The 23,217-nt window shown below is 36.6% G+C and overlaps 1 protein-coding gene across 1 annotated transcript in view; it reads right to left on the bottom strand.

Annotated features, from left to right (window-relative positions):
• The window catches only part of PKHD1 (PKHD1 ciliary IPT domain containing fibrocystin/polyductin), a 1,710,134-nt gene that overhangs the window by 786,061 nt on the left and 900,856 nt on the right, over positions 1 to 23,217 (bottom strand). The window contains exons 42-43 of the mRNA XM_053709557.1: positions 18,786 to 18,911; positions 13,130 to 13,263 (exon numbers count right to left, since the gene is read on the bottom strand). Coding sequence (XP_053565532.1) covers positions 13,130 to 13,263; positions 18,786 to 18,911 — 260 coding nt within the window. The remainder of the gene's footprint in view (positions 1 to 13,129; positions 13,264 to 18,785; positions 18,912 to 23,217) is intronic.

Below are 23,217 nucleotides of genomic sequence, written 5' to 3'. Positions count from 1 at the left end.
ACCCCAGCTGGTGAGAGGCATTTTTGTGTTCGTGCTGGCTAGGGCAGGTACATCGAGCTGTATCCTAAAATAGGAGTAGACTCCATATGTATAATTCCTGCCCCAGGACCCAGTAACCGTTCCAGCCTTAATCACAAGCTAAGGGTAATATCGATACGAAGGAAAGTATAATAACAAGCTTTTGAAAAAACCTCAAGGATCACAATCTGACCCGGATACAAAACCTAGAGCAACACGGCTCAGGAGAAGAAACAGAGTTATTCCACAACCAACTGACCGGCCGGTCATACATTTGGACTGAGGATTTCTGGACACGGGCATTGTATCAAGGTTACCCTAAGTAATAGACATTTTAAAACAGAGCACTGTCATAAGGGAATTGTAGCAAAATCTGTGAATAAGATTACATACCACTGTGAAAATTATGTTTGTAAAACAAAGTTGTAACCAATCTTAAAGATTTGTAATTACTATATGTCTGCAATTACACTACAAAACAGATATAGAGTTAATTATACACCCCAAAAAACCCTGTTTGCAACATTATATTAATACAAATCACGAGAGAGACACAGACACGATCACGTGATACATCCCTGTGAAACAAAGTAACAAACTGTTTTAAATGTAACGTCACAATTTTAAGTTTTTTACTTAATTACAAGTGGAGCAATAATACACCAGATAGTTGGTAATTGTACCACATTTGTATAAATTTTAAATGATGTTTTAAAAATATATCTAGATGCCGGCATCAATCTGTTATATTCTATATTATATACAAATTATTGCTAGTACTTTTTCTGTGCAGGAATAAATCTATATATTTTTTACTAGAAACTTTAGAATAAGTTCTCTAATTCATTTTTTATTTTTCTCTTTGTAAGTTTATTTTTTATTGGCACGTTTTAAGATAAATACATCTTTTCAAATCACTATTTACCACAAACAGTAAGTAAGATTATAGGACTTAGACAAACAAAACTTTATAACCAGAATCCACAATTAATACTTAGTCAGATACTATAAGATTCCAAAAATATGAGAACCCTAATTAGGGACCAAACCCAGATTATATAAGATCATATAGAGAATCTTGAAAATACATATACCAACTCTACATATTTTTTAAGACTCGCAGCTGAATAAGCGCTATCCCACCCCCCACCCCCTTTATTTTGTTTCTGTTTTCCATTAAGGTGATATCTTCTCGAGGTTACATCACCTTTTGGATTAGCCAAGAGTCTGAGTGTAGAATCTCTGTATTACTCTCCCTTTTCACAGTAACACTCAGTGGTGCCAAAGTGCTGTGCTGGAATGCAACCGATGCGTTCCACTAAGTTGTGAAAATGGAGTTATCATACATAACTTTCAGTGAAAAGCAAAATTACAATCAACATTATCTATTTCATTAAGTGAATCTAGACAATTTCAGTAAGCATAACATATTTAAACACATACAAAAAATGACCCTGATGTGAATATAGCATTGTGTGGATATGTACAAGCAGTTAGCGTGTGATCCCCACAGCTGATCAGTACATCAACTAGTCTCTTTATATGTAGAGTAGTCATGATGTACAGCAATCTTGTGTCTGCCTACATTTGCTGGTTTATGTGACATACTCTAAGTGCTAAGCATAATAGATTGTGATACCAAGAACTTATTTCACGTAAAGCGAGTATCACTTCCTAACATGTAGATCCTGATAGGCTATGAGTGCACAGAGTGCCATGGAGTAGTCATACGTGCCCCGGCTGGTGCATAGACCATTGCTATGGATACGGGGCTACCTTGTTTACTATACTGCAATGTCTCCATAGTTTGCGCTGCACCTCGGATTCCAGTGTATAGTGCATACAACCTCTGTTAGTTATTTATGGCCTTAGTGTAGTCCATTTTAACTCGCTTGTAGCTCTCATGTCCGGTTGAACATGTGGATTCTCCAACTGATAGTACTATATCATGTAACCAGCACTAAAAATATCAAATGACTTAACCTATCTTATTGTGTACATTTTCCTTTTCACAAGAAATAGTGGAAACAATCTACTGAAAAATAGACAGTAACAATTATATATGTACAAAAACCCGGTGAGTCTCTAGGCCCCAAATTAGATAAAACAAGCTTTATTTGAAAACATCTTCGAAAAACATTGTAAAATAACAGCTGGAGTAAGTAACAATTATATACAACATAAATAATTAAAGATTAAAAGTACATAACATACTCTGCAGCATTCCTTCATAGAGGATACCAACACTTGTCAGTTCCTAACATATGTATCTCAGATTACCTGAACTAGACAGATGTGTGTTAAGGTATCATGTGTCACACACAGGCTGTTGATTTTCCTTACATACTAGTACATATTTCTCAATTATTTTCTGCAGTCTGAAACCAGGCAAAATACAACCCATTTAGATCTACACAATGAGATAAGTATATATATATATATAATATTAGGATATTAATAGTACGAATGATAGAGTGACCGGCCTTCTTAGCCAAACCCTTTATTAAGGTGTATGGAGAGACATATGCAGATGTATCCCCATAGGGGTACAATTGTCTTATTCTTTAGGCACACCAGGTCCATATGCCCACCTTACCGGAGTTAAGGCTCAAGAGACTGCACCCCTGGTCTGTGGTACTTATCCTATTACGGCATAACCTAGATGGGGGTGTACCATAGCAGGTCCCAATTCGGCACATAATAAGATCAAAGGAGTACGTTTTAGATGGTGACCCCCGGACACATTGTGTTCCACCCTCAGTATTCAGAATTTATTCAGGCTCCAGGTACATACAGGTAGTAGGTACTTCGAAAGACACATGTACCCACACTGTGGGCATGTTACCATTGCTTCCCACAGTAGGTTCACAATGCCATGGTTTGCACCCCTGGTATGTAACTCCATGTTGTATTAGATCAGTAACTTGAAATCAGGTGCCAAATTCAAGCCTCCAGGGTATGCTGTGCCAAGTCTGTATATCCACTCGACCTCACGGATCAGGAGTGCTTTATTCCTGTTGCCTCCTCTGTCCAGCCTTGGTACATGATCATTCAGGATGTAACGAATAGATGATACTGGATGTGACATCCTGGCACAGTGCCTTGCGACTGGTTGCTCCGATTCGCCTTTTTAAGGGCTACCCGGATAGCCCGCCTGTGATTCGCCATCTTCTCCTGTAGCATCCCAATGGTCTTTCCAACATAGAAGCTCAAACATGGACAAAACAACAAGTAGACCACATGTGTGGTGTTGCAAGACAATGAATGTCCAATGGTATATGTCCAATTCTTGTGTGGATGGTGGAATGTTTTGGTTGCAATGACCATTGTATGTGGTGCACCCAAGGCACCTGTATGAACCCTTAATATTCACTTTGGGCTTGGCAGTATAACTTTTACTCTGACTGCATGATGAAATATTCACTAAGATATGGGAACATGTAGTCTTTTTTAATATACACAAAAAATTAAGTGGTATGAAATGTGCATAAACCAAAATTTGTTTAGTTTTGGACAATCAAATGTTGATAATAATAAAAATCCATTAAAATTGGGTAACCGAATGTTATTTCTAGTTTTCAAATCTTACTTTCGTTTTCAAATGTTCATATTTAAATTGAATATCCACATTCGACATTTCAAATGTAACATTTGATTTAACAAATACTATTCATATGTTCATTAGTTCATGTGGTAGGGAATTTATTACATTGATGCAATCAGCTTGCTCGTTCTCGTTGATTGACAGTCCGTTCTCTCACGAGACTGGTCGGGCGAGAGAAGGTGCGAGCTTTACGCGCTCACATGAGCGTGTAATGATACATACAGGAAGTGGATCGTGTTTGTCCACTGCCCGTATGCAGCGAAGGCGAGCGGACAACTTCTCAAGTGGAGATGTTTGTCTTCCTGTTGCTTAGTACATGGGGCCCTAGTAAAGCAAATAAGATCTGTAGGAAACTCAAGAAAAATAATTCATGGCTAAAACATCAAGAAATGTTCTCTTAAGACATTTGTTTTTATTTCATACTCAAATTTTTGGGATTGTAAAGTATAGTATCAGTGCCTTTAGGAAAAGGGTTTAAGTTAGCAATCATGTTGTAGTGTATATTTGCCATTCAGTCTTGTTTAAAGCTACAATTTTCTCACAGTTATACAAATGTAGCAAACAGAAACCCTGTAGCAGAAAATGTGGTCTGTGAAGTGAGTTCTGCAACTTTAGACAATATTTAAAACCTTGTCACTTCACTTACTGGTTTCATGATTTACGGAGTAAGGACGGTTAAAGTCCCATATTAGAAGATGAGATACGCAGCTACTTTCTATTTATGGAAAGAATTATCCCGCACTGTTATACTTAATTTTAGAAGAAAACCTCACAAGAATGAATTAAAAAACTAACATAATAATTATATGATATTAAAGTTTTAAAAACTTGTCCAGTATACTAATCATGCTCATATACAAATGGTATTTACTGTAGTTAGATTAACATTTATCATAAACACCACTTTATCCCATTTGTTATTTCTGTGATTGACACCCATTAACAGCAGTTCTGAGTGTCGCTGTTGGAAAATTGAGTTAAAAATATCAGATGTGTTTGACTCGGAAAGTTTGTTATCGAACAAAAAAAAAAACAGTTTACGTTTTTCCAAGCCCCTGGAAAGGGTTAATTGGTAAAACAATAAATAAATAAGTAAAACACAAATGTAATGTTATCTAGGCCAGGATAGTACTGACTGTATAATATTGCACATTGCAAACACAGTTACCGTAAATTTGAAAGGAAGGGGATTCTAAAAAACTAAAGGCAAAAATAGAAGTAACTTTGGTGTACAACAAATATCACCCTGTACCTACAAGCATCGAGTTTTTGCCCTTACTAACCCGCCCCCTGGAAAAACTTCTGTAGACACCCATGCAAGTACCATTGATATTTAGCTTTGAAGTTATGTTTGTTGGCATTTCAAAGTATGTTGGTCTAGAACCAAAATTGATTACAAATACTCTTATATAAATAAAAAAAATGTATATATTGGAAGAAATAACATTTCCCTCCCCCCAAACATAATTTAAGGGCTAGATTACGAATGGAGTGCAAATGAGCTATATACAGATATGTAGCAATATCTATTTAAAAATACTTAGAACATATTACTCTATGTGAAGAATATTGGAATGTGACATATTTACAATAAATACACAGCTGAACACTTTATTAAATATGATTATTGCATAAATATGATTTTACATATTTTCAGCTACTTGACTGCAAAGGGCTCCAATTAGAGTTGGGCAAATGTTTTGCAACATTCAAAAAATCATACAAATTTTAACACATTTGTTTGTTTGTTTTGAATTTTGAATGTTTTTACAACATTCTAACATTAATTTAATGTGGTAGTATTTCTATTTTAAAAGTAATATTTGATTCAAGTGTTCCTGATTCAAATATTGCATAATTGAAATCGAATTTTGCAATATTTGAATTTAAAAAAATTGAATTGATAAATTTGTAATAATATTTGTAATGCTCTCTTTAAATGTAATATTTGAATTATGCAATATTCAAAAAAGAAACATTTTAATCTACTGTATATATTTGCATCTATTATGAATCAATTTACTAAATTCCCTACCACATGAACTATTAAACTTTTGAATAGTATTTGTTAAATTGAATGTTACATTCGAAATTTCGAATGTGGATATTCTTATTAAAATTTGATTGTCAAAAACGAATGTCTACAGAACTATTCGCTCTAATCACCAATTGAATTGCGCAGTCACCACATTCGCCCATCCCTAATTCCAATACATATATATATATATGTCTATATGTATACATATGTATTTATGTGTTTATAGGTGTATATATGTCTTTAAATACATATATACACATATAAACACATAATATATGTACACACATAGAAATATATATATAGCCCTTTGCAGAACCTGCGACCTCATATCTTTGAGCCCTTATAACTTTTATATGCAATAATTTGAATCAGACAGTGTTATTATAAGTATAACTGTACTGTTAAATGTATTTTTGATGTGTTTTGTGCAACTTTTTAGTCAAGTCTAAGAGTTAACCAGAGCTCTGAAAATTAACATGTTTACTTTCAACTCGTTATACGCACACTACTTCCGATGAGCGCAAATAACCGTGATATACCCCTTATCGCTCACGTGCAATAGTTAGTGTGTCACTCGTAATCTAGCCCCTAATGTTTAGAAAATAATGGAGTAACCAAATTCAGAGGGTTCTTTTTTTCAATTGAGCAAAGCATGAGCCAAGTTTCAAATTTACTCTCAATCATTTTAGTTTAAAATCCCTCTGTAAAGTTTTAGATGCACTATAAAATAAATGATAAAGATACTGGGGTAGATTTATGAACATTGGTTAGGTTGCCAACAGGTCTCATTATTAAGGTGATATTATGCTTGAAACTCATACAGACTCCCTTCACCAATCTTTTCTAGGGCTTCACCAATCTTTTCTAGGGTAATGCTGCTATTAAGATATATAGTTGTGTTAAGTGCCCCAATACATGATATCATGCACAGCAATAGAGAACAAGTAGCATTATGGAAAAACAATAAATACAACCGAAACACTTATAAAATTAACTTACAAAACACAGGTTAGGTACATATAATTGTAAAACATTCTCATGTCTGTTTTATTATGGTGAAGTAGTCTCTCCTGGATAGAACAACAACCCTCTCAGAAACCACTAAGACAGAAACAAGGGGCTGGCCTTGATTATTCCTGGGTATTCTATAGCAGTGCTTTTTAAACTGGGGGATGAGTGTATGAGTGATTGTATGTGTGTATGAGTGTGTGCGTATTTATGAGTGAGTGTGTATTTATGAGTGAGTGTATGAGTGATTGTGTGTGTGTATTTATGAGTGAGTGTATGAGTGATTGTATGTGTGTATGAGTGATTGTGTGTGTGTATTTATGAGTGAGTGTATGAGTGATTGTATGTGTGTATGAGTGTGTGTGTATTTATGAGTGAGTGTGTATTTATGAGTGAGTGTATGAGTGATTGTATGTGTGGATGAGTGTGTGTGTATTTATGAGTGAGTGTATGAGTGATTGTATGTGTGTATGAGTGTGCGTGTATTTATGAGTGAGTGTATGAGTGATTGTATGTGTGTATGAGTGTGTGCGTATTTATGAGTGAGTGTATAAGTGATTGTATGTGTGTATGAATGTGTGTATTTATGAGTGAGTGTATGAGTGAGTGTATGTGTGTATGAGTGTGTGTGTATTTATGAGTGAGTGTATGAGTGATTGTATGTGTGTATGAGTGTGTGTGTATTAATGAGTGAGTGTATGAGTGATTGTATGTGTGTATGAGTGTGTGTGTATTTATGAGTGAGTATATGAGTGATTGTATGTGTGTATGAGTGTGTGTGTGTGTATTAATGAGTGAGTGTATGAGTGAGTGTATGTGTGTATGAGTGTGTGTGTGTATGAGTGTGTGTGTATTAATGAGTGAGTGTATGAGTGATTGTATGTGTGTATGAGTGTGTGTGTATTAATGAATGAGTGTATGAGTGATTGTATGTGTGTATGAGTGTGTGTGTGTATTAATGAGTGAGTGTATGAGTGATTGCATGTGTGTATGAGTGTGTGTGTATTTATGAGTGAGTGTATGAGTGATTGTATGTGTGTATGAGTGTGTGTGTATTAATGAGTGAGTGTATGAGTGAGTGTATGTGTGTATGAGTGTGTGTGTATGTGTGTATTAATGAGTTAGTGTATGAGTGATTGTATGTGTGTATGAGTGTGTGTGTATTAATGAGTGAGTGCATGAGTGATTGTATGTGTGTATGAGTGTGTGTGTATTAATGAGTGAGTGTATGAGTGATTGTATATTTGTATGAGTGTGTGTTTATTTATGAGTGAGTGTATGAGTGATTGTATGTGTGTATGAGTGTGTGTTTGTTTATGAGTGAGTGTATGAGTGATTGTATGTGTGTATGAGTGTGTGTGTATTTATGAGTGAGTGTATGAGTGATTGTGTGTATGAGTGTGTGTATTTATGAGTGAGTGCATGAGTGATAATATGTGTGTATTAATGAGTGAGTGTATGAGTGATTGTATGTGTGTATGAGTGTGTGTGTATTTATGAGGGAGTGTATGAGTGATTGTATGTGTGTATGAGTGTGTGTGTATTAATGAGTGAGTGTATGAGTGATTGCATCTGTGTATAAGTGTGTGTGTATTGAGTGAGTGTATGAGTGATTGTATGTGTGTATGAGTGTGTGTGTATTTATGAGTGAGTGTATGAGTGATTGTATGTGTGTATGAGTGTGTGTGTATTAATGAGTGAGTGTATGAGTGATTGCATGTGTGTATAAGTGTGTTTGTATTAATGAGTGAGTGTATGTTTGTGTATTTATGAGCTGTTGGGTGTGTTTGTGAGTTAGTAGTGTTTTTCCTTATTTTCCTTAATGTGAGGTAGACACATAGCTAATTTTTTACCTCGTCAACTGCATGGGTGTTGATCATCAACACACCCAGGGGAGAAGCCTACATGGAAGGCACATGGACTTAGACAGTGAGTCAAACTGGTATTGATTTTCTCGAATAATCCCCTCACTTTTGCATAATATTTATAAAAAATATATATTATATACCCGTCTCACAAGGGTTTTTTTTTGTACTATATTATTATAAAAGCAGCTGCTAACAAATTTCTGATGTAAAACAGTTTAGAAATGGTGTTCTGGAGTCATGGTCTCGGTTTTCACTTAAAGCTTAGTTAAGAATGAAGAATTCTCTCTGTTGCCCCTGTAAATTATGCTGTTTAGCAGCCGAGTCTCCCTATTTAAAATGTTTTTTTTTCCCCTCAAAATAATATGAAACCCAATTGCTTTCTTTCATGATTCAGACAGAACATGCACTTTTAACCACTTTCTAATTTACTTCTAGTATAAATTTGTTTTTGTTCTCTTGCGGCTAGATTTAGAGTTTTGTCGGTAAGGACCCGCGTAGCTAACGCTGGCTTTTTTCTGTCCGCACCTTTAAAATAACTCTGGTATTGAGAGTCCATATAATGTCAGCGTTAGGCTCCAAAAAAGGAGCGTAGAGCATATTTAATGCAACTGCAACTCTCGATACCAGAGTTGCTTACGGACGCGGCCAGCCTCAAAAACGTGCTCGTGCACGATTCCCCCATAGGAAACAATGGGGCTGTTTGAGCTGAAAAAAAACCTAACACCTGCAAAAAAGCCGCGTTCAGCTCCTAACGCAGCCCCATTGTTTCCTATGGGGAAACACTTCCTACGTCTGCACCTAACACTCTAACATGTACCCTGAGTCTAAACACCCCTAACCTTACACTTATTAACCCCTATTCTGCCGCCCCCGCTATCGCTGACCCCTGTATATTATTTTTAACCCCTAATCTGCCGCTCTGTAAACCGCCGCTACTTACATTATCCCTATGTACCCCTAATCTGCTGCCCCTAACACCGCCGACCCCTATATTATATTTATTAACCCCTAATCTGCCCCCCACAACGTCGCCTCCACCTGCCTACACTTATTAACCCCTAATCTGCCGACCGGACAGCACCGCTATTATAATAAAGTTATTAACCCCTAATCCGCCTCACTAACCCTATAATAAATAGTATTAACCCCTAATCTGCCCTCCCTAACATCGCCAACACCTAACTTCAAACATTAACCCCTAATCTGCCGACTGGAGCTCACCGCTATTCTAATAAATGTATTAACCCCTAAAGCTAAGTCTAACCCTAACCCTAACACCCCCTAAGTTAAATATAATTTAAATCTAACAAAATTAATTAACTCTTCTTAAATAAATTATTAATATTTAAAGCTAAATAATTACCTGTAAAATAAATCCTAATATAGCTACAATATAAATTATAATGATATTATAGCTATTTTAGGATTTATATTTATTTTACAGGTAACTTTGTATTTATTTTAACCAGGTACAATAGCTATTAAATAGTTAAGAACTATTTAATAGCTAAAATAGTTAAAATAATTACAAATTTACCTGTAAAATAAATCCTAACCTAAGTTACAATTAAACCTAACACTAGACTATCAATAAATTAATTAAATAAAATACCTACAATTACCTACAATTAAACCTAACACTACACTATCAATACATTAATTAAATACAATATCTACAAATAAATACAATGAAATAAACTAACTAAAGTACAAAAAATAAAAAAGAACTAAGTTACAAAAAATAAAAAAATATTTACAAACATTAGAAATATATTACAACAATTTTAAACTAATTACACCTACTCTAAGCTCCCTAATAAAATAACAAAGCCCCCCAAAATAAAAAAATGCACTACCCTATTCTAAATTACTAAAGTTCAAAGCTCTTTTACCTTACCAGCCCTGAACAGGGCCCTTTGCGGGGCATGCCCCAAGAAGTTCAGCTCTTTTGCCTGTAAAAAAAAACATACAATACCTCCCCCCAACATTACAACCCACCACCCACATACCCCTAATCTAACCCAAACCCCCCTTAAATAAACCTAACACTAAGCCCCTGAAGATCTTCCTACCTTATCTTCACCTAACCAGGTATCACTGATCCGTCCTGGCTCCAAAATCTTCATCCAAGCCCAAGTATTTTTTGCACTTTAGTTAGTTTATTTCATTGTATTTATTTGTAGATATTGTATTTAATTAATGTATTGATAGTGTAGTGTTAGGTTTAATTGTAGGTAATTGTAGGTATTTTATTTAATTAATTTATTGATAGTCTAGTGTTAGGTTTAATTGTAACTTAGGTTAGGATTTATTTTACAGGTAATTTTGTAATTATTTTAACTATTTTAGCTATTAAATAGTTCTTAACTATTTAATAGCTATTGTACCTGGTTAAAATAAATACAAAGTTACCTGTAAAATAAATATAAATCCTAAAATAGCTATAATATCATTATAATTTATATTGTAGCTATATTAGGATTTATTTTACAGGTAAGTATTTAGCTTTAAATAGGAATAATTTATTTAAGAAGAGTTAATTAATTTTGTTAGATTTAAATTATATTTAACTTAGGGGGGTGTTAGTGTTAGGGTTAGACTTAGCTTTAGGGGTTAATACATTTATTAGAATAGCGGTGAGCTCCAGTCGGCAGATTAGGGGTTAATAATTGAAGTTAGGTGTCGGCGATGTTAGGGAGGGCAGATTAGTGGTTAATACTATTTATTATAGGGTTAGTGAGGCGGATTAGGGGTTAATAACTTTATTATAGTAGCGCTCAGGTCCGCTCGGCAGATTAGGGGTTAATAAGTGTAGGCAGGTGGAGGCGACGTTGAGGGGGGCAGATTAGGGGTTAATAAATATAATATAGGGGTCGGCGGTGTTAGGGGCAGCAGATTAGGGGTACATAGCTATAATGTAGGTGGCGGCTCTTTGCGGTCGGCAGATTAGGGGTTAATTATTGTAGGTAGCTGGCTGCGACGTTGTGGGGGGCAGGTTAGGGGTTAATAAATATAATATAGGGGTCGGCGGTGTTAGGGGCAGCAGATTAAGGGTACATAAGGATAACGTAGGTGGCGGTCGGCAGATTAGGGGTTAAAAAAATTTAATCGAGTGGCGGCGATGTGGGGGGGCCTCGGTTTAGGGGTACATAGGTAGTTTATGGGTGTTAGTGTACTTTAGAGTACAGTAGTTAAGAGTTTTATGAACCGGCGTTAGCCCAGAAAGCTCTTAACTACTGACTTTTTTCTGCGGCTGGAGTTTTGTCGTTAGAATTCTAACGCTCACTTCAGACACGACTCTAAATACCGGAGTTAGAAAAATCCCATTGAAAAGATAGGATACGCAATTGACGTAAGGGGATCTGCGGTATGGAAAAGTCGCGGCTGAAAAGTGAGCGTTAGACCCTTTTTTGACTGACTCCAAATACCGGAGGTAGCCTAAAACCAGTGTTAGGAGCCTCTAACGCTGGTTTTCACGGCTACCGCCAAACTCCAAATCTAGGCCTTGGTATCTTGTTGTTGAAAATCAGACATGCTTAGGAGCGGGCCCATTTCTGGAGCACTATATGGCAGCAGTTTTGAAAGAATGTTATAAATTTGCAAGAGCACTAGATGGCAGCAATATGTCCTGTCATATAGTGCTCCAGATGCCTACCTGGGTATCTCTTTATCTGAGAATATCAAGGGAACAAAGCAAATTTGATAATATAAGTAAAGTGGAAAGTTTTTAAAAATGGTCTGCTCGGTCTGAATCACAAAAGAACATTTTTGTGTTTCATATCTTTAACTGTTTTCACATTTTCTTTTGTACGCACGTTAGAGGAACACGTTTTTTTCTTCTTATCAATTAATTCTTTGTAGACTTTAAAGGGACACTGAACCAATTTTTTTTATTTCTTGATTTAGATAGAGCATGCAATTTTAAGCAACTTTCTAATTTACACCTATTATCAATTTTTCTTCGTTCTCTTGCTTTCTTTATTTGAAAAAGAAGGCATCTAAGCTATTTTTTGGGTTCAGAACCATGGAAAGCACTTGTTTATTGGTAGGTGAATGTATCCACCAATCAGCAAGAACAACACAGTTTGTTCACCAAAAATGGGCCGGCATCTAAACTTACATTATTGCATTTCAAATAAAGATACCAAGAGAATAAAGACAATTTGATAATAGGGGTCAATTAGAAAGTTGCTTATAATTGCATGCTCTATCTGAATCACAAAAGAAAAAAAATGGGGTTCAGTGTCCCTTTAACAATTCACTAAATATAATGGAAGTGAACTTGCTACATGTGGCTGTAATATGGAGCGTGTACAAATCTTCATAAGTTTTATTGACTCTAGGCCAATGTCTGTTTTGTACTTTTTGGCTAACTAGGTAAAAAATAAAGATTGGTAAAAAAAATAAAGTCTGTGCTGTTTAGGATTCACACATTTGAGCAACAAATTAACTATATAACAAAAATAGGTTTCTTTGGGGAAATTGAATTTGTCTAATTTTGCACAATATGTAACTTACATTTCCCTGTACATTAAAGAACATAAGAGAAATGTTTTCTGTGTAGCCGATATTATAAAAACAATAAACTCTTACCTCAATGATGTTAGAAGGTGCTCTAAGGTAAATGGCTGCCGGAGCTAACATCTCAGTATTGGACAGAACTTTACTTCCTGAAATTTTTATTAGGAGGTTCGTTTTAATCTCAATATCTTCCTCCAAATATTCACCTGAAAGCATTAGAATATAAAAGGCTCTCACAATCTTAAAATCACTTAAAAGCATATTGTTTGTGGTATGCATTACATTTTATCTGATTAAGGGACAGATTACAAGTGGTGCGCTAATTAACACTCCCGCCCAAGCGTTAATTGCGCTAGACGTAAGATTTTGGCGCTCAACGGGTTGCTCTCATATTATGATTTGAAAGTAAACTATATTCACTCACGCTCTAACCGACGAGCTCAAAAAAGCGGAACTTACAATATCACATGGACGTTCGCATATTCCACCATAGAAGTCAAACCCAATTGCATATTGTAACGTGCACTAACCCAACATGAAAATATGAATATTTCACATTCAAATGTCCTGCACAAACCCCCGCGATAAACCCCTTATCATTCATGCGCAAACGTTTGCGCTCCACTTGTAATCTGGCCCTAAATCGCATTAACCTTTTGGTTACAGTTTGGCTAAGATATAAATAATATATTTTTTTCTAATTATAGAATTAGCTCACTTTCTTTTGGGTTCTCCTACTTAATTCTCTAAAGGTATATTGTAATGCACATATTATATGATAAATTTATTACAGAATATAATCTTTGCATTGAGTTTATTTTATGTATTTAAGCTACATAAAGAGGCTGAATTATCAAAGGTTTTGCGGACCTGATCCAACAGTGCGGATCAGGTCCGCAAGACCTCGCTGAATGCGGAGAGCAATACGCTCTCCGTATTCAGCATTTCACCAGCAGCTCACAAGAGCTGCTAGTGCAATGCCGGCCCCTGCTGACTCACGGCCAATCGGCCGCCAGCCGGGAGGTGTCAATCAACCCGATCGTATTCGATCGGGTTGAATTGCGGCGATTCCTGTCCGCCTCATCAGAGCAGGTGGACAGGGCGGACACAGCCCTTCAAGCTTCAAACGGAGCTTGATAAATGGGCCTCAAAGGGTTAAATGCATAGGAAAAGTTCAGATCAGACTCATATATCCAAAAACATTATCTTCTGTGAAAGGTAGAAGTGAGCTAAAAGAGGCTAAGGGGCTGAATTATCAAGCTCCGAATTGAGCTTGATGCCCCTGTTTCCGCACAAGGCTTCAGGATAGTCAGAAACAGCAGTTATAAAGCAGCAGTCTAAAGACCGCTGCTCCATAACTTGCCTGCTCTGAAAATGCGGACATCAATCCGCCCATCCTATACGATCGGGCTGATTGACACCCCCTGTTAGCGAATCTGCAGGGGGGCGGCATTGCACATGCAGTTTACAAGAACTGCTTGTGCAATGATAGATGCCGACAGCATCATTTATCGATGTGCAGCAGAAATGAAAAGCTACATTGCATCATGTCTGCTCGCACTTTCATAAATCGGTCCCTAAGTGAGAACATCCCATAGGGCAGGCTACTGAGCTCTATCTTTCTTCAGTTGTGCACTTTTCTTTTTCTGCATGCACATAACCCTTGGGGATTTTAGCTCCCTGAGGATTATGGGGAAAACAGAGGTGGACCTCTTGCCCACTGTGCCTTAGACAGATATATAGGCACATTCACTGATGAGGCCCATATGGGATAAAATGTACATATGGGTTAGCTGTACAAATCCATCATTCAGAAGAGAATCGCCTGGTATTTTGGGGCTGGACTATCTTCATGGGTGGGATCCAACTGATATACTGCAGGAAAGATCTCCTGTGTGAAATGCACAAGAGGGCAAAAAGAGACCGCACCCTGGTAGAGCACCATCCCATAGGTCAAGGTACTGAGCTATGTTCATCCCCAGTTGAGCGATTCTCTTAAAGGGACATTATACACTCATTTTTTCTTTGCATAAATGTTTTGTAGATTATCTATTTATATAGCCCATAAAGTTGTTTTTTTTAAATAAATGTATAGTTTTGCTTATTTTTAAATAACATTGCTCTGATTTTCAGACTCCTTTAAGTTATTTGCTACTCACATTTCATGTTTTTGAATGAACAATAGCAACCAATAAAAGTGCATCACTTTATATATTATTCGCTTACATACACTGAATAACGTAATAAACTAAAGGGAATTCTAAATGGCTGCTGTTTGGATAAACAACAAGTTTAATTAGAATGTGCATAATTAATTACCTCTGTAGGTGTTAGACAGAAGTTATTTAAAATACCCAATATTTTTACCTCAGCTGCAAAAGTAAATTAACTATGTTCTGTCAACCGAATTAAGGATAATGCAAATACTTTCAGAATTTAATCCAATATCCAGGTCTTACATCTATGCGAGGAAACCTTCAGCAATGTATTGTGTGCTTTTATTTATTATTTTCATACATAATATTATAAACAACATTAAGTTTATCATGATAATATATAGGATTTGCATATTAAAATCATCAAGAACATCTTCAAGATCAATCCAATGTCAATGGAAAGAATTATTTTTATAAAGAATATCAGACAGATACGATTTTGAGAAAATGCAAAACTATTGAAACCCTATGATGTAAATGATCACTAAAGATTAATAAAACTCAAGCGTCTCTGCATGGATCACAAATGTAAAATGGAACTTCTACAAATAATAAAAAGTAATATCTACAATATTATCTGCAACTCAATAACTGTTCTTTATCCTCACCTAATGCAAAACAAATAATGAAAATAAATCACTATCTTACGCCTAGATTACGAGTTGTGCGTTAGGGTAAAAAAGCAGCCTTAACAGGTCCTAACGCTGCTTTTTTACTACCGCTGCTATTACGAGTCTTGAAGGTTTAGGGTCACCGCACACTTCTTTGGCCTTACCGCAAAAAGACTTACGTAAACTTTGTAAAGTCTTTTTTCTATGGGACTTCCATAGCGCTGATATTACGAGTCTGTCCTGGGAGGCCAAAAACTGAGCGGTACACCCTACCCCGTCAAGAGTCCTAACGCATTTAAAAGTTAGTAGTTATGAGTTTTATGGTACAATGCCGTAACATAAAACTCATAACTAAAGTGCAAAAAAGTACACTAACACCCATAAACTACCTATTAACCCCTAAACCGAGGCCCTCCCGCATTGCAAACACTATAATAAAATTTTTAACCCCTAATCTGCCACTCCGGTCACTGCCGCCACCTACATTATATGTATTAACCCCAAATCTGCTGCCCCCAACAACGCCGACACCTACATACTATTTATTAACCCCTAATAAATAGAATTGGCTTGGATGAAGACTTCTCCCGGTAAGTCGATTTTCAGGGGGTTAGTGTTAGGTTTTTTTAAGGGTGTATTGGGTGGGTTTTATTTTTAGGTTATGGACTTTGGGCTGCAATAGAGCTAACTGCCCTTTTAAGGGCAATGCGCATCCAAATGTCCCTTTCAGGGCAATAGGGAGCTTATTTTATTTATTTGGGGGGTTGGTTGTGTGGGTGGTGGGTTTTACTATTGGGAGGGTTGTTTGTATTTTTTTTTACAGGTAAAAGAGCTGATTACTTTGGGGCAATGCCCCGCAAAAGGCCCTTTTAAGGGATATTGGTAGTTTAGTTTAGGCTAGGGTTTTTTTTTTATTTTGGGGGGCTTTTTTATTTTAATAGGGCTATTAGATTAGGTGTAATTAGTTTAAATATCTGTAATTTGTTTATTATTTTCTGTAATTTAGTGGGGTTTTTTTTGTACTTTAGCTAATTTAATTTAATTTAGGTAATTGTATTTAATTTAGTTAATTTATTTAATTATAGTGTAGTGTTAGGTGTTATTGTAACTTAGGTTAGGTTTTATTTTACAGGTAAATTTGTATTTATTTTAACTAGGTAGTTATTAAATAGTTAATAACTATTTAATAACTATTCTACCTAGTTAAAATAAATACAAACTTGCCTGTAAAATAAAAATAAACCCTAAGATAGCTACAATGTAACTATTAGTTATATTGTATCTAGCTTAGGGTTTATTTTATAGGTATTTAGTTTTAAATAGGAATAATTTAGCTAATGATAGTAATTTTATTTAGATTTATTTAAATTATATTTAAGTTAGGGGGTGTTAGGGTCAGGGTTAGACTTAGGTTTAGGGATTAATAACTTTAATATAGTGGCGGCGACGTTGGGGGCGGCAGATTAGGGGTTAATAAATGTAGGTAGGTTGTGGGGACATTGGGGCGGCAGATTAGGGGTTAATAAATAGTATGTAGGTGTCAGCGATGTTGGGGGCAGCAGATTAGGGGTTAATACATATAATGTAGGTGGTGGCGGTGTCCGGAGCGGCAGATTAGGGGTTAATAATTATAATATAGGTGTCGGCGATGTTGGGGGCGGCATATTAGGGGTTAATAAGTGTAAGATTAGGGGTGTTTAGACTCGGGGTTCATGTTAGGGTGCTAGGTGTAAACATAACTTTTATTTCCCCATAGGAATCAATGGGGCTGCGTTAAGGAGTTTTAAGCTGCTTTTTGGCAGGTGTTAGACTTTTTTTCAGCCGGCTCTCCCCGTTGATTCCTATGGGGAAATCATGCACGAGCACGTACGACCAGCTCACCACTGACTTAAGCAGTGCCTGTATTGGAGTGCGGTAATGAGCTTATAAACATGCTCAGTAGGATCTTGTCCCCCAGAAAGTGGGTATATAATAAGACAGTGTAAAGTTTGATAATGAAAGTAAATTGGAAAGTGTCTTAAAACTGCATGATCTATCTGAATTATTAAAGTTTATTTTTACTTGAAAGTCCCTTTAAAGGGACATGAAACCCAACATTTTTCTTTTTCTTATTTTTCATGATTTAGATTTCAAACAACTTTCCAATTTACTTCTTTTATCAAATTTGCTTCAGTCTCTTGCTATCCTTTTGTACTGGAGCTATCTGAAGACATCTGGTGGACCAATGAAAAGAGGCATTTTTGTGCAGCTACCAACCAGCAGCCAGCTCCCAGTAATGCATTGCTGCTCCTTATTCTACCTAGATATGCTGTTCAACTAAGGATACCAAGTGAATGAAGCAATTTAGATAACAGAAGTAAATTGGAAACTTGTTTAAAATTACATGTTCTGTCAGCATCATGAAAGAAACTTTTTGGGTTTCATGTCCCTTTAAGGTTCTGATTCAGACTTTACCAAAGGCTAAGGGGTCGATTTACTATAGTGCGAGCGGACATGATTCAATGTAGCATATCATATCCGCCGCACATCGATAAAATACGCTGTCGGCATTTATCATTGCACAAGCAGTTCTTGTGAACTGCTTGTGCAATGCCGCATCCTGCAGTTTCGCAGCAGGTGGTGTCAATCAGCCCGATCATATAGGATCGGGCAGACTGATGTCCGCAGCCTCAGAGCAGGCAGACCAGTTATGGAGCAGTGGTTTGGACTGTTTCTGGCGAGCCTGAAACTTCTCGTGGAAACAGGGGCATCAAGCTTCTTTCGGAGCTTGATAATTCGGCCCCTACGTTTCCAATACAGGATTCTAATCTGTCTATATGTATGTTTTTGCTTTATTCCTTTTATTAAATATTTGAAATTATAAATATGAAGCTTCAGAGATCAACTAGAACTCTAACTTACCCACAAGAATTCCATGACCCTTTATGTTGTAGAATATATTATTTTCCACTTTAAAACCCGAAACTCCTGAGATACTAAGGCCTCTTGCAAATGAATTCAGCACAACACATCCTTGTATATAAGAACCTGTCAAGTAAACAAGATAATTTACTGTTAAAAACATTTTGAACTGAATTCTTTGAGCAATACATTTTTCATAGCATGACTTTACTGTGCACAATAAAATGATATGGGCCAGATCACGCTTTCATGAGCACGATATTTGCGCTCCACTCGTATTACTAGCACACACAAATGTGTGCCTTGTATTACAGGTTTGGTGCAATGCGAATGTGATTTTGAGTTTGCAATGCAGGGAAGATGTGCGCTCACAAGAGGGTGCTTCGATAGGTTCCAATGGGAGCCTTGTTCCTCGAGAACCTAGTGCAGTGAAGGGAGTAAGTCGAGAAGCAATGGGCAGCAAAGTGTAAATATATATGTATATGAATACATGCATATATATTTGTTTTTTTAATATGTATATATACACATATTAACACATAAATATATATGTATATAAGTGTATACATATACATTTACACTTTGCTGCCCATTGCTTCGCGACTTACCCCCTTCACTGCACTAGGTTCTCAAGGAACAGCAAATCACAATAAAAATTCTGTAACATTAAAGGGGCATATTCATGTATATCTGCAAATGTGGTATACATGATACATTGCTCAGCATGTAAAGTGTGATGTTATATTGGAGAAACAAGCCAAAAACTGCACCTTCGGATGAACTTACACAGACACTCAATCAAAAATCACTGTGAAACAAAATACTGTACCCCTGTTGGTCACAATTTCACCCAACCTGACCACTCCATCCCAAACCTCAAAATCAAAATTATCAGAGGCAACTTCAAAAACACCATAGAAAGAAAAAATTTGAAATGAAAACTAAAGGTGGACTCTGGGGGCGCGATCCGATATCGATCGCAGTTTGCGGCGCAAGCGAGGGAACCGGCGTCGCCCGCAGTTTCAGCTTGCAACTCGAGCCATCCCATATAGGTCGCCGTCAGATGCTAACGTGCCGTAAGTCTCACAAACCAGCGATGTCCAGAAATCTGCGCAAGTACAAATTTCTGGCGTCGCCAGTGACTTGCGGCACGTTAGAATCTGCCGGCGCCTATAAAACCTGACTAAAGTCTAAAACACCCGCACTGTCTAACACGCCTCCCTAACATAGCCCGCACTGTCTAACACGCCTCCCTAACATAGCCCGCACTGTCTAACACGCCTCCCTAACATAGCCCGCACTGTCTAACACGCCTCCCTAACATAGCCCGCACTGTCTAACCCTCTATCCGCTATCCCCCCTCACTAGCCTAACAATAAAAAGGTTATTAACCCCTAAACCGCCGCTCCTTTACCCCGCCGCAACCTAATAAAGTTATTAACCCCTAAACCGCCGCTCCCGTACCCCGCCGCCAGCTATATTATATCTATAACCCCCTAAAGTGAGCCCCTAACACCGCCGCCATCTATATTAAAATTATTAACCCCTAATGTAAGCCCCTTACACCGCCGCCATCTCTATTACAATGATTAACCCCTAATTTAATCTACCTACCCTGCCGCCAGCTATATTATCTATATTAACCCTAAGTATATTATAGTTAATATAGGTATTACATTATATATATTAACTATATTAACCCTAATTATATTAGGGTTAATATAGTTACTATAGTATTTATATTAACTATATTAACTCTATCTAACCCTAACACCCCTAACTATATTTATATTAAATTAATCTAATTAATTTATAAACTAAAATATTCCTATTTAAATCTAAATACTTACCTATAAAATAAACCCTAAGATAGCTACAATATAATTAATAATTACATTGTAGCTATGTTAGGGTTAATATTTATTTTACAGGTAAATTGTTAATTATTTTAACTAGGTATAATAGATATTAAATAGTTATTAACTATTTAATATCTACCTAGTTAAAATAATTACCCAATTACCTGTAAAATAAATCCTAACCTAAGTTACAAATACACCTACACTATCAATAAATTTAATAAACTACTAACATCTATCTAAAAATACAATTAAATTAACTAAACTAAATTACAAAAAAAAACAAACACTAAATTACAAAAAAATAAAAAAAAGATTACAAGATATTTAAGCTAATTACACCTATTCTAAGCCCCCTAATAAAATAATAAACCCCCAAAATAAAAAAAATTCCCTGCCCTATTCTAAATTCAACAAATGTCAAAGCTCTTTACCTTACCAGCCCTTAAAAGGGCCTTTTGTGGGGCATGCCCCAAAGAATTCAGCTCTTTTGCATACAAGAAATACAATACCCCCCCCCCCCATTACAACCCACCACCCACATACCCCTATTCTAAACCCACCCAAACCCCCCTTAAAAAAGCCTAACACTACCCCCCTGAAGATCTCCCTACCTTGTCTTCACCACACCGGGCCGAACTCCTGATCCGATCCGGGCGATGTCTTCCTCCAAGCGGCAAAGAAGAATTCTTCCTCCGGCGATGTCTTCCTCCAAGCGGCAAAGAAGAATTCTTCCTCCGGCGATGTCTTCCTCCAAGCGGCAAAGAAGAATTCTTCCTCCGGCGACGTCTTCCTCCAAGCGGCAGCAAAGTCTTCATTCTTCCGGCGGCATCTTCAATCTTCTTTCTTCGCTCCGCCGCCGCGGAGCATCCATCCCGGCCGACTGCTGAACTTGGAATGATGTACCTTTAAATGACGTCATCCAAGATGGCGTCCGCCGAATTCCGATTGGCTGATAGGATTCTATCAGCCAATCGGAATTAAGTTAAAAAAATCTGATTGGCTGATTGAATCAGCCAATCAGATTCAAGTTCAATCCGATTGGCTGATCCAATCAGCCAATCAGATTGAGCTCGCATTCTATTGGCTGTTCCGATCAGCCAATAGAATGCGAGCTCAATCTGATTGGCTGATTGGATCAGCCAATCGGATTGAACTTGAATCTGATTGGCTGATTCAATCAGCCAATCAGATTTTTTTAACTTAATTCCGATTGGCTGATAGAATCCTATCAGCCAATCGGAATTCGGCGGACGCCATCTTGGATGACGTCATTTAAAGGTACATCATTCCAAGTTCAGCAGTCGGCCGGGATGGATGCTCCGCGGCGGCGGAGCGAAGAAAGAAGATTGAAGATGCCGCCGGAAGAATGAAGACTTTGCTGCCGCTTGGAGGAAGACGTCGCCGGAGGAAGAATTCTTCTTTGCCGCTTGGAGGAAGACATCGCCGGAGGAAGAATTCTTCTTTGCCGCTTGGAGGAAGACATCGCCCGGATCGGATCAGGAGTTCGGCCCGGTGTGGTGAAGACAAGGTAGGGAGATCTTCAGGGGGGTAGTGTTAGGCTTTTTTAAGGGGGGTTTGGGTGGGTTTAGAATAGGGGTATGTGGGTGGTGGGTTGTTATGGGGGGGGGGGTATTGTATTTCTTGTATGCAAAAGAGCTGAATTCTTTGGGGCATGCCCCACAAAAGGCCCTTTTAAGGGCTGGTAAGGTAAAGAGCTTTGAAATTTGTTGAATTTAGAATAGGGCAGGGAATTTTTTTTATTTTGGGGGTTTATTATTTTATTAGGGGGCTTAGAATAGGTGTAATTAGCTTAAATATCTTGTAATCTTTTTTTTATTTTTTGTAATTTAGTGTTTGTTTTTTTTTGTAATTTAGTTTAGTTAATTTAATTGTATTTTTAGATAGATGTTAGTAGTTTATTAAATTTATTGATAGTGTAGGTGTATTTGTAACTTAGGTTAGGATTTATTTTACAGGTAATTGGGTAATTATTTTAACTAGGTAGATATTAAATAGTTAATAACTATTTAATATCTATTATACCTAGTTAAAATAATTAACAATTTACCTGTAAAATAAATATAAACCCTAACATAGCTACAATGTAATTATTAATTATATTGTAGCTATCTTATGGTTTATTTTATAGGTAAGTATTTAGATTTAAATAGGAATATTTTAGTTTATAAATGAATTAGATTAATTTAATATAAATTTAGTTAGGGTTAGATAGAGTTAATATAGTTAATATAAATACTATAGTAACTATATTAACTATATTAACCCTAATATAATTAGGGTTAATATAGTTAATATATATAATGTAATACCTATATTAACTATAATATACTTAGGGTTAATATAGATAATATAGCTGGCGGCGGGGTAGGTAGATTAAATTAGGGGTTAATCATTTTAATAGAGATGGCGGCGGTGTAAGGGGCTTACATTAGGGGTTAATCATTTTTATATAGGTGGCGGCGGTGTAAGGGGTCAGATTAGGGGATAGATAAGGTAGATGGCGGCGGTTTTAGAGGCTCACAGTAGGGGGTTAGTTTATGTAGATGGCG

Source organism: Bombina bombina, chromosome 4 (assembly GCF_027579735.1).
Source record: "Bombina bombina isolate aBomBom1 chromosome 4, aBomBom1.pri, whole genome shotgun sequence".
NCBI classification, from domain to species: domain Eukaryota; kingdom Metazoa; phylum Chordata; class Amphibia; order Anura; family Bombinatoridae; genus Bombina; species Bombina bombina.
This window is presented reverse-complemented; position numbering and strand designations above follow the sequence as displayed.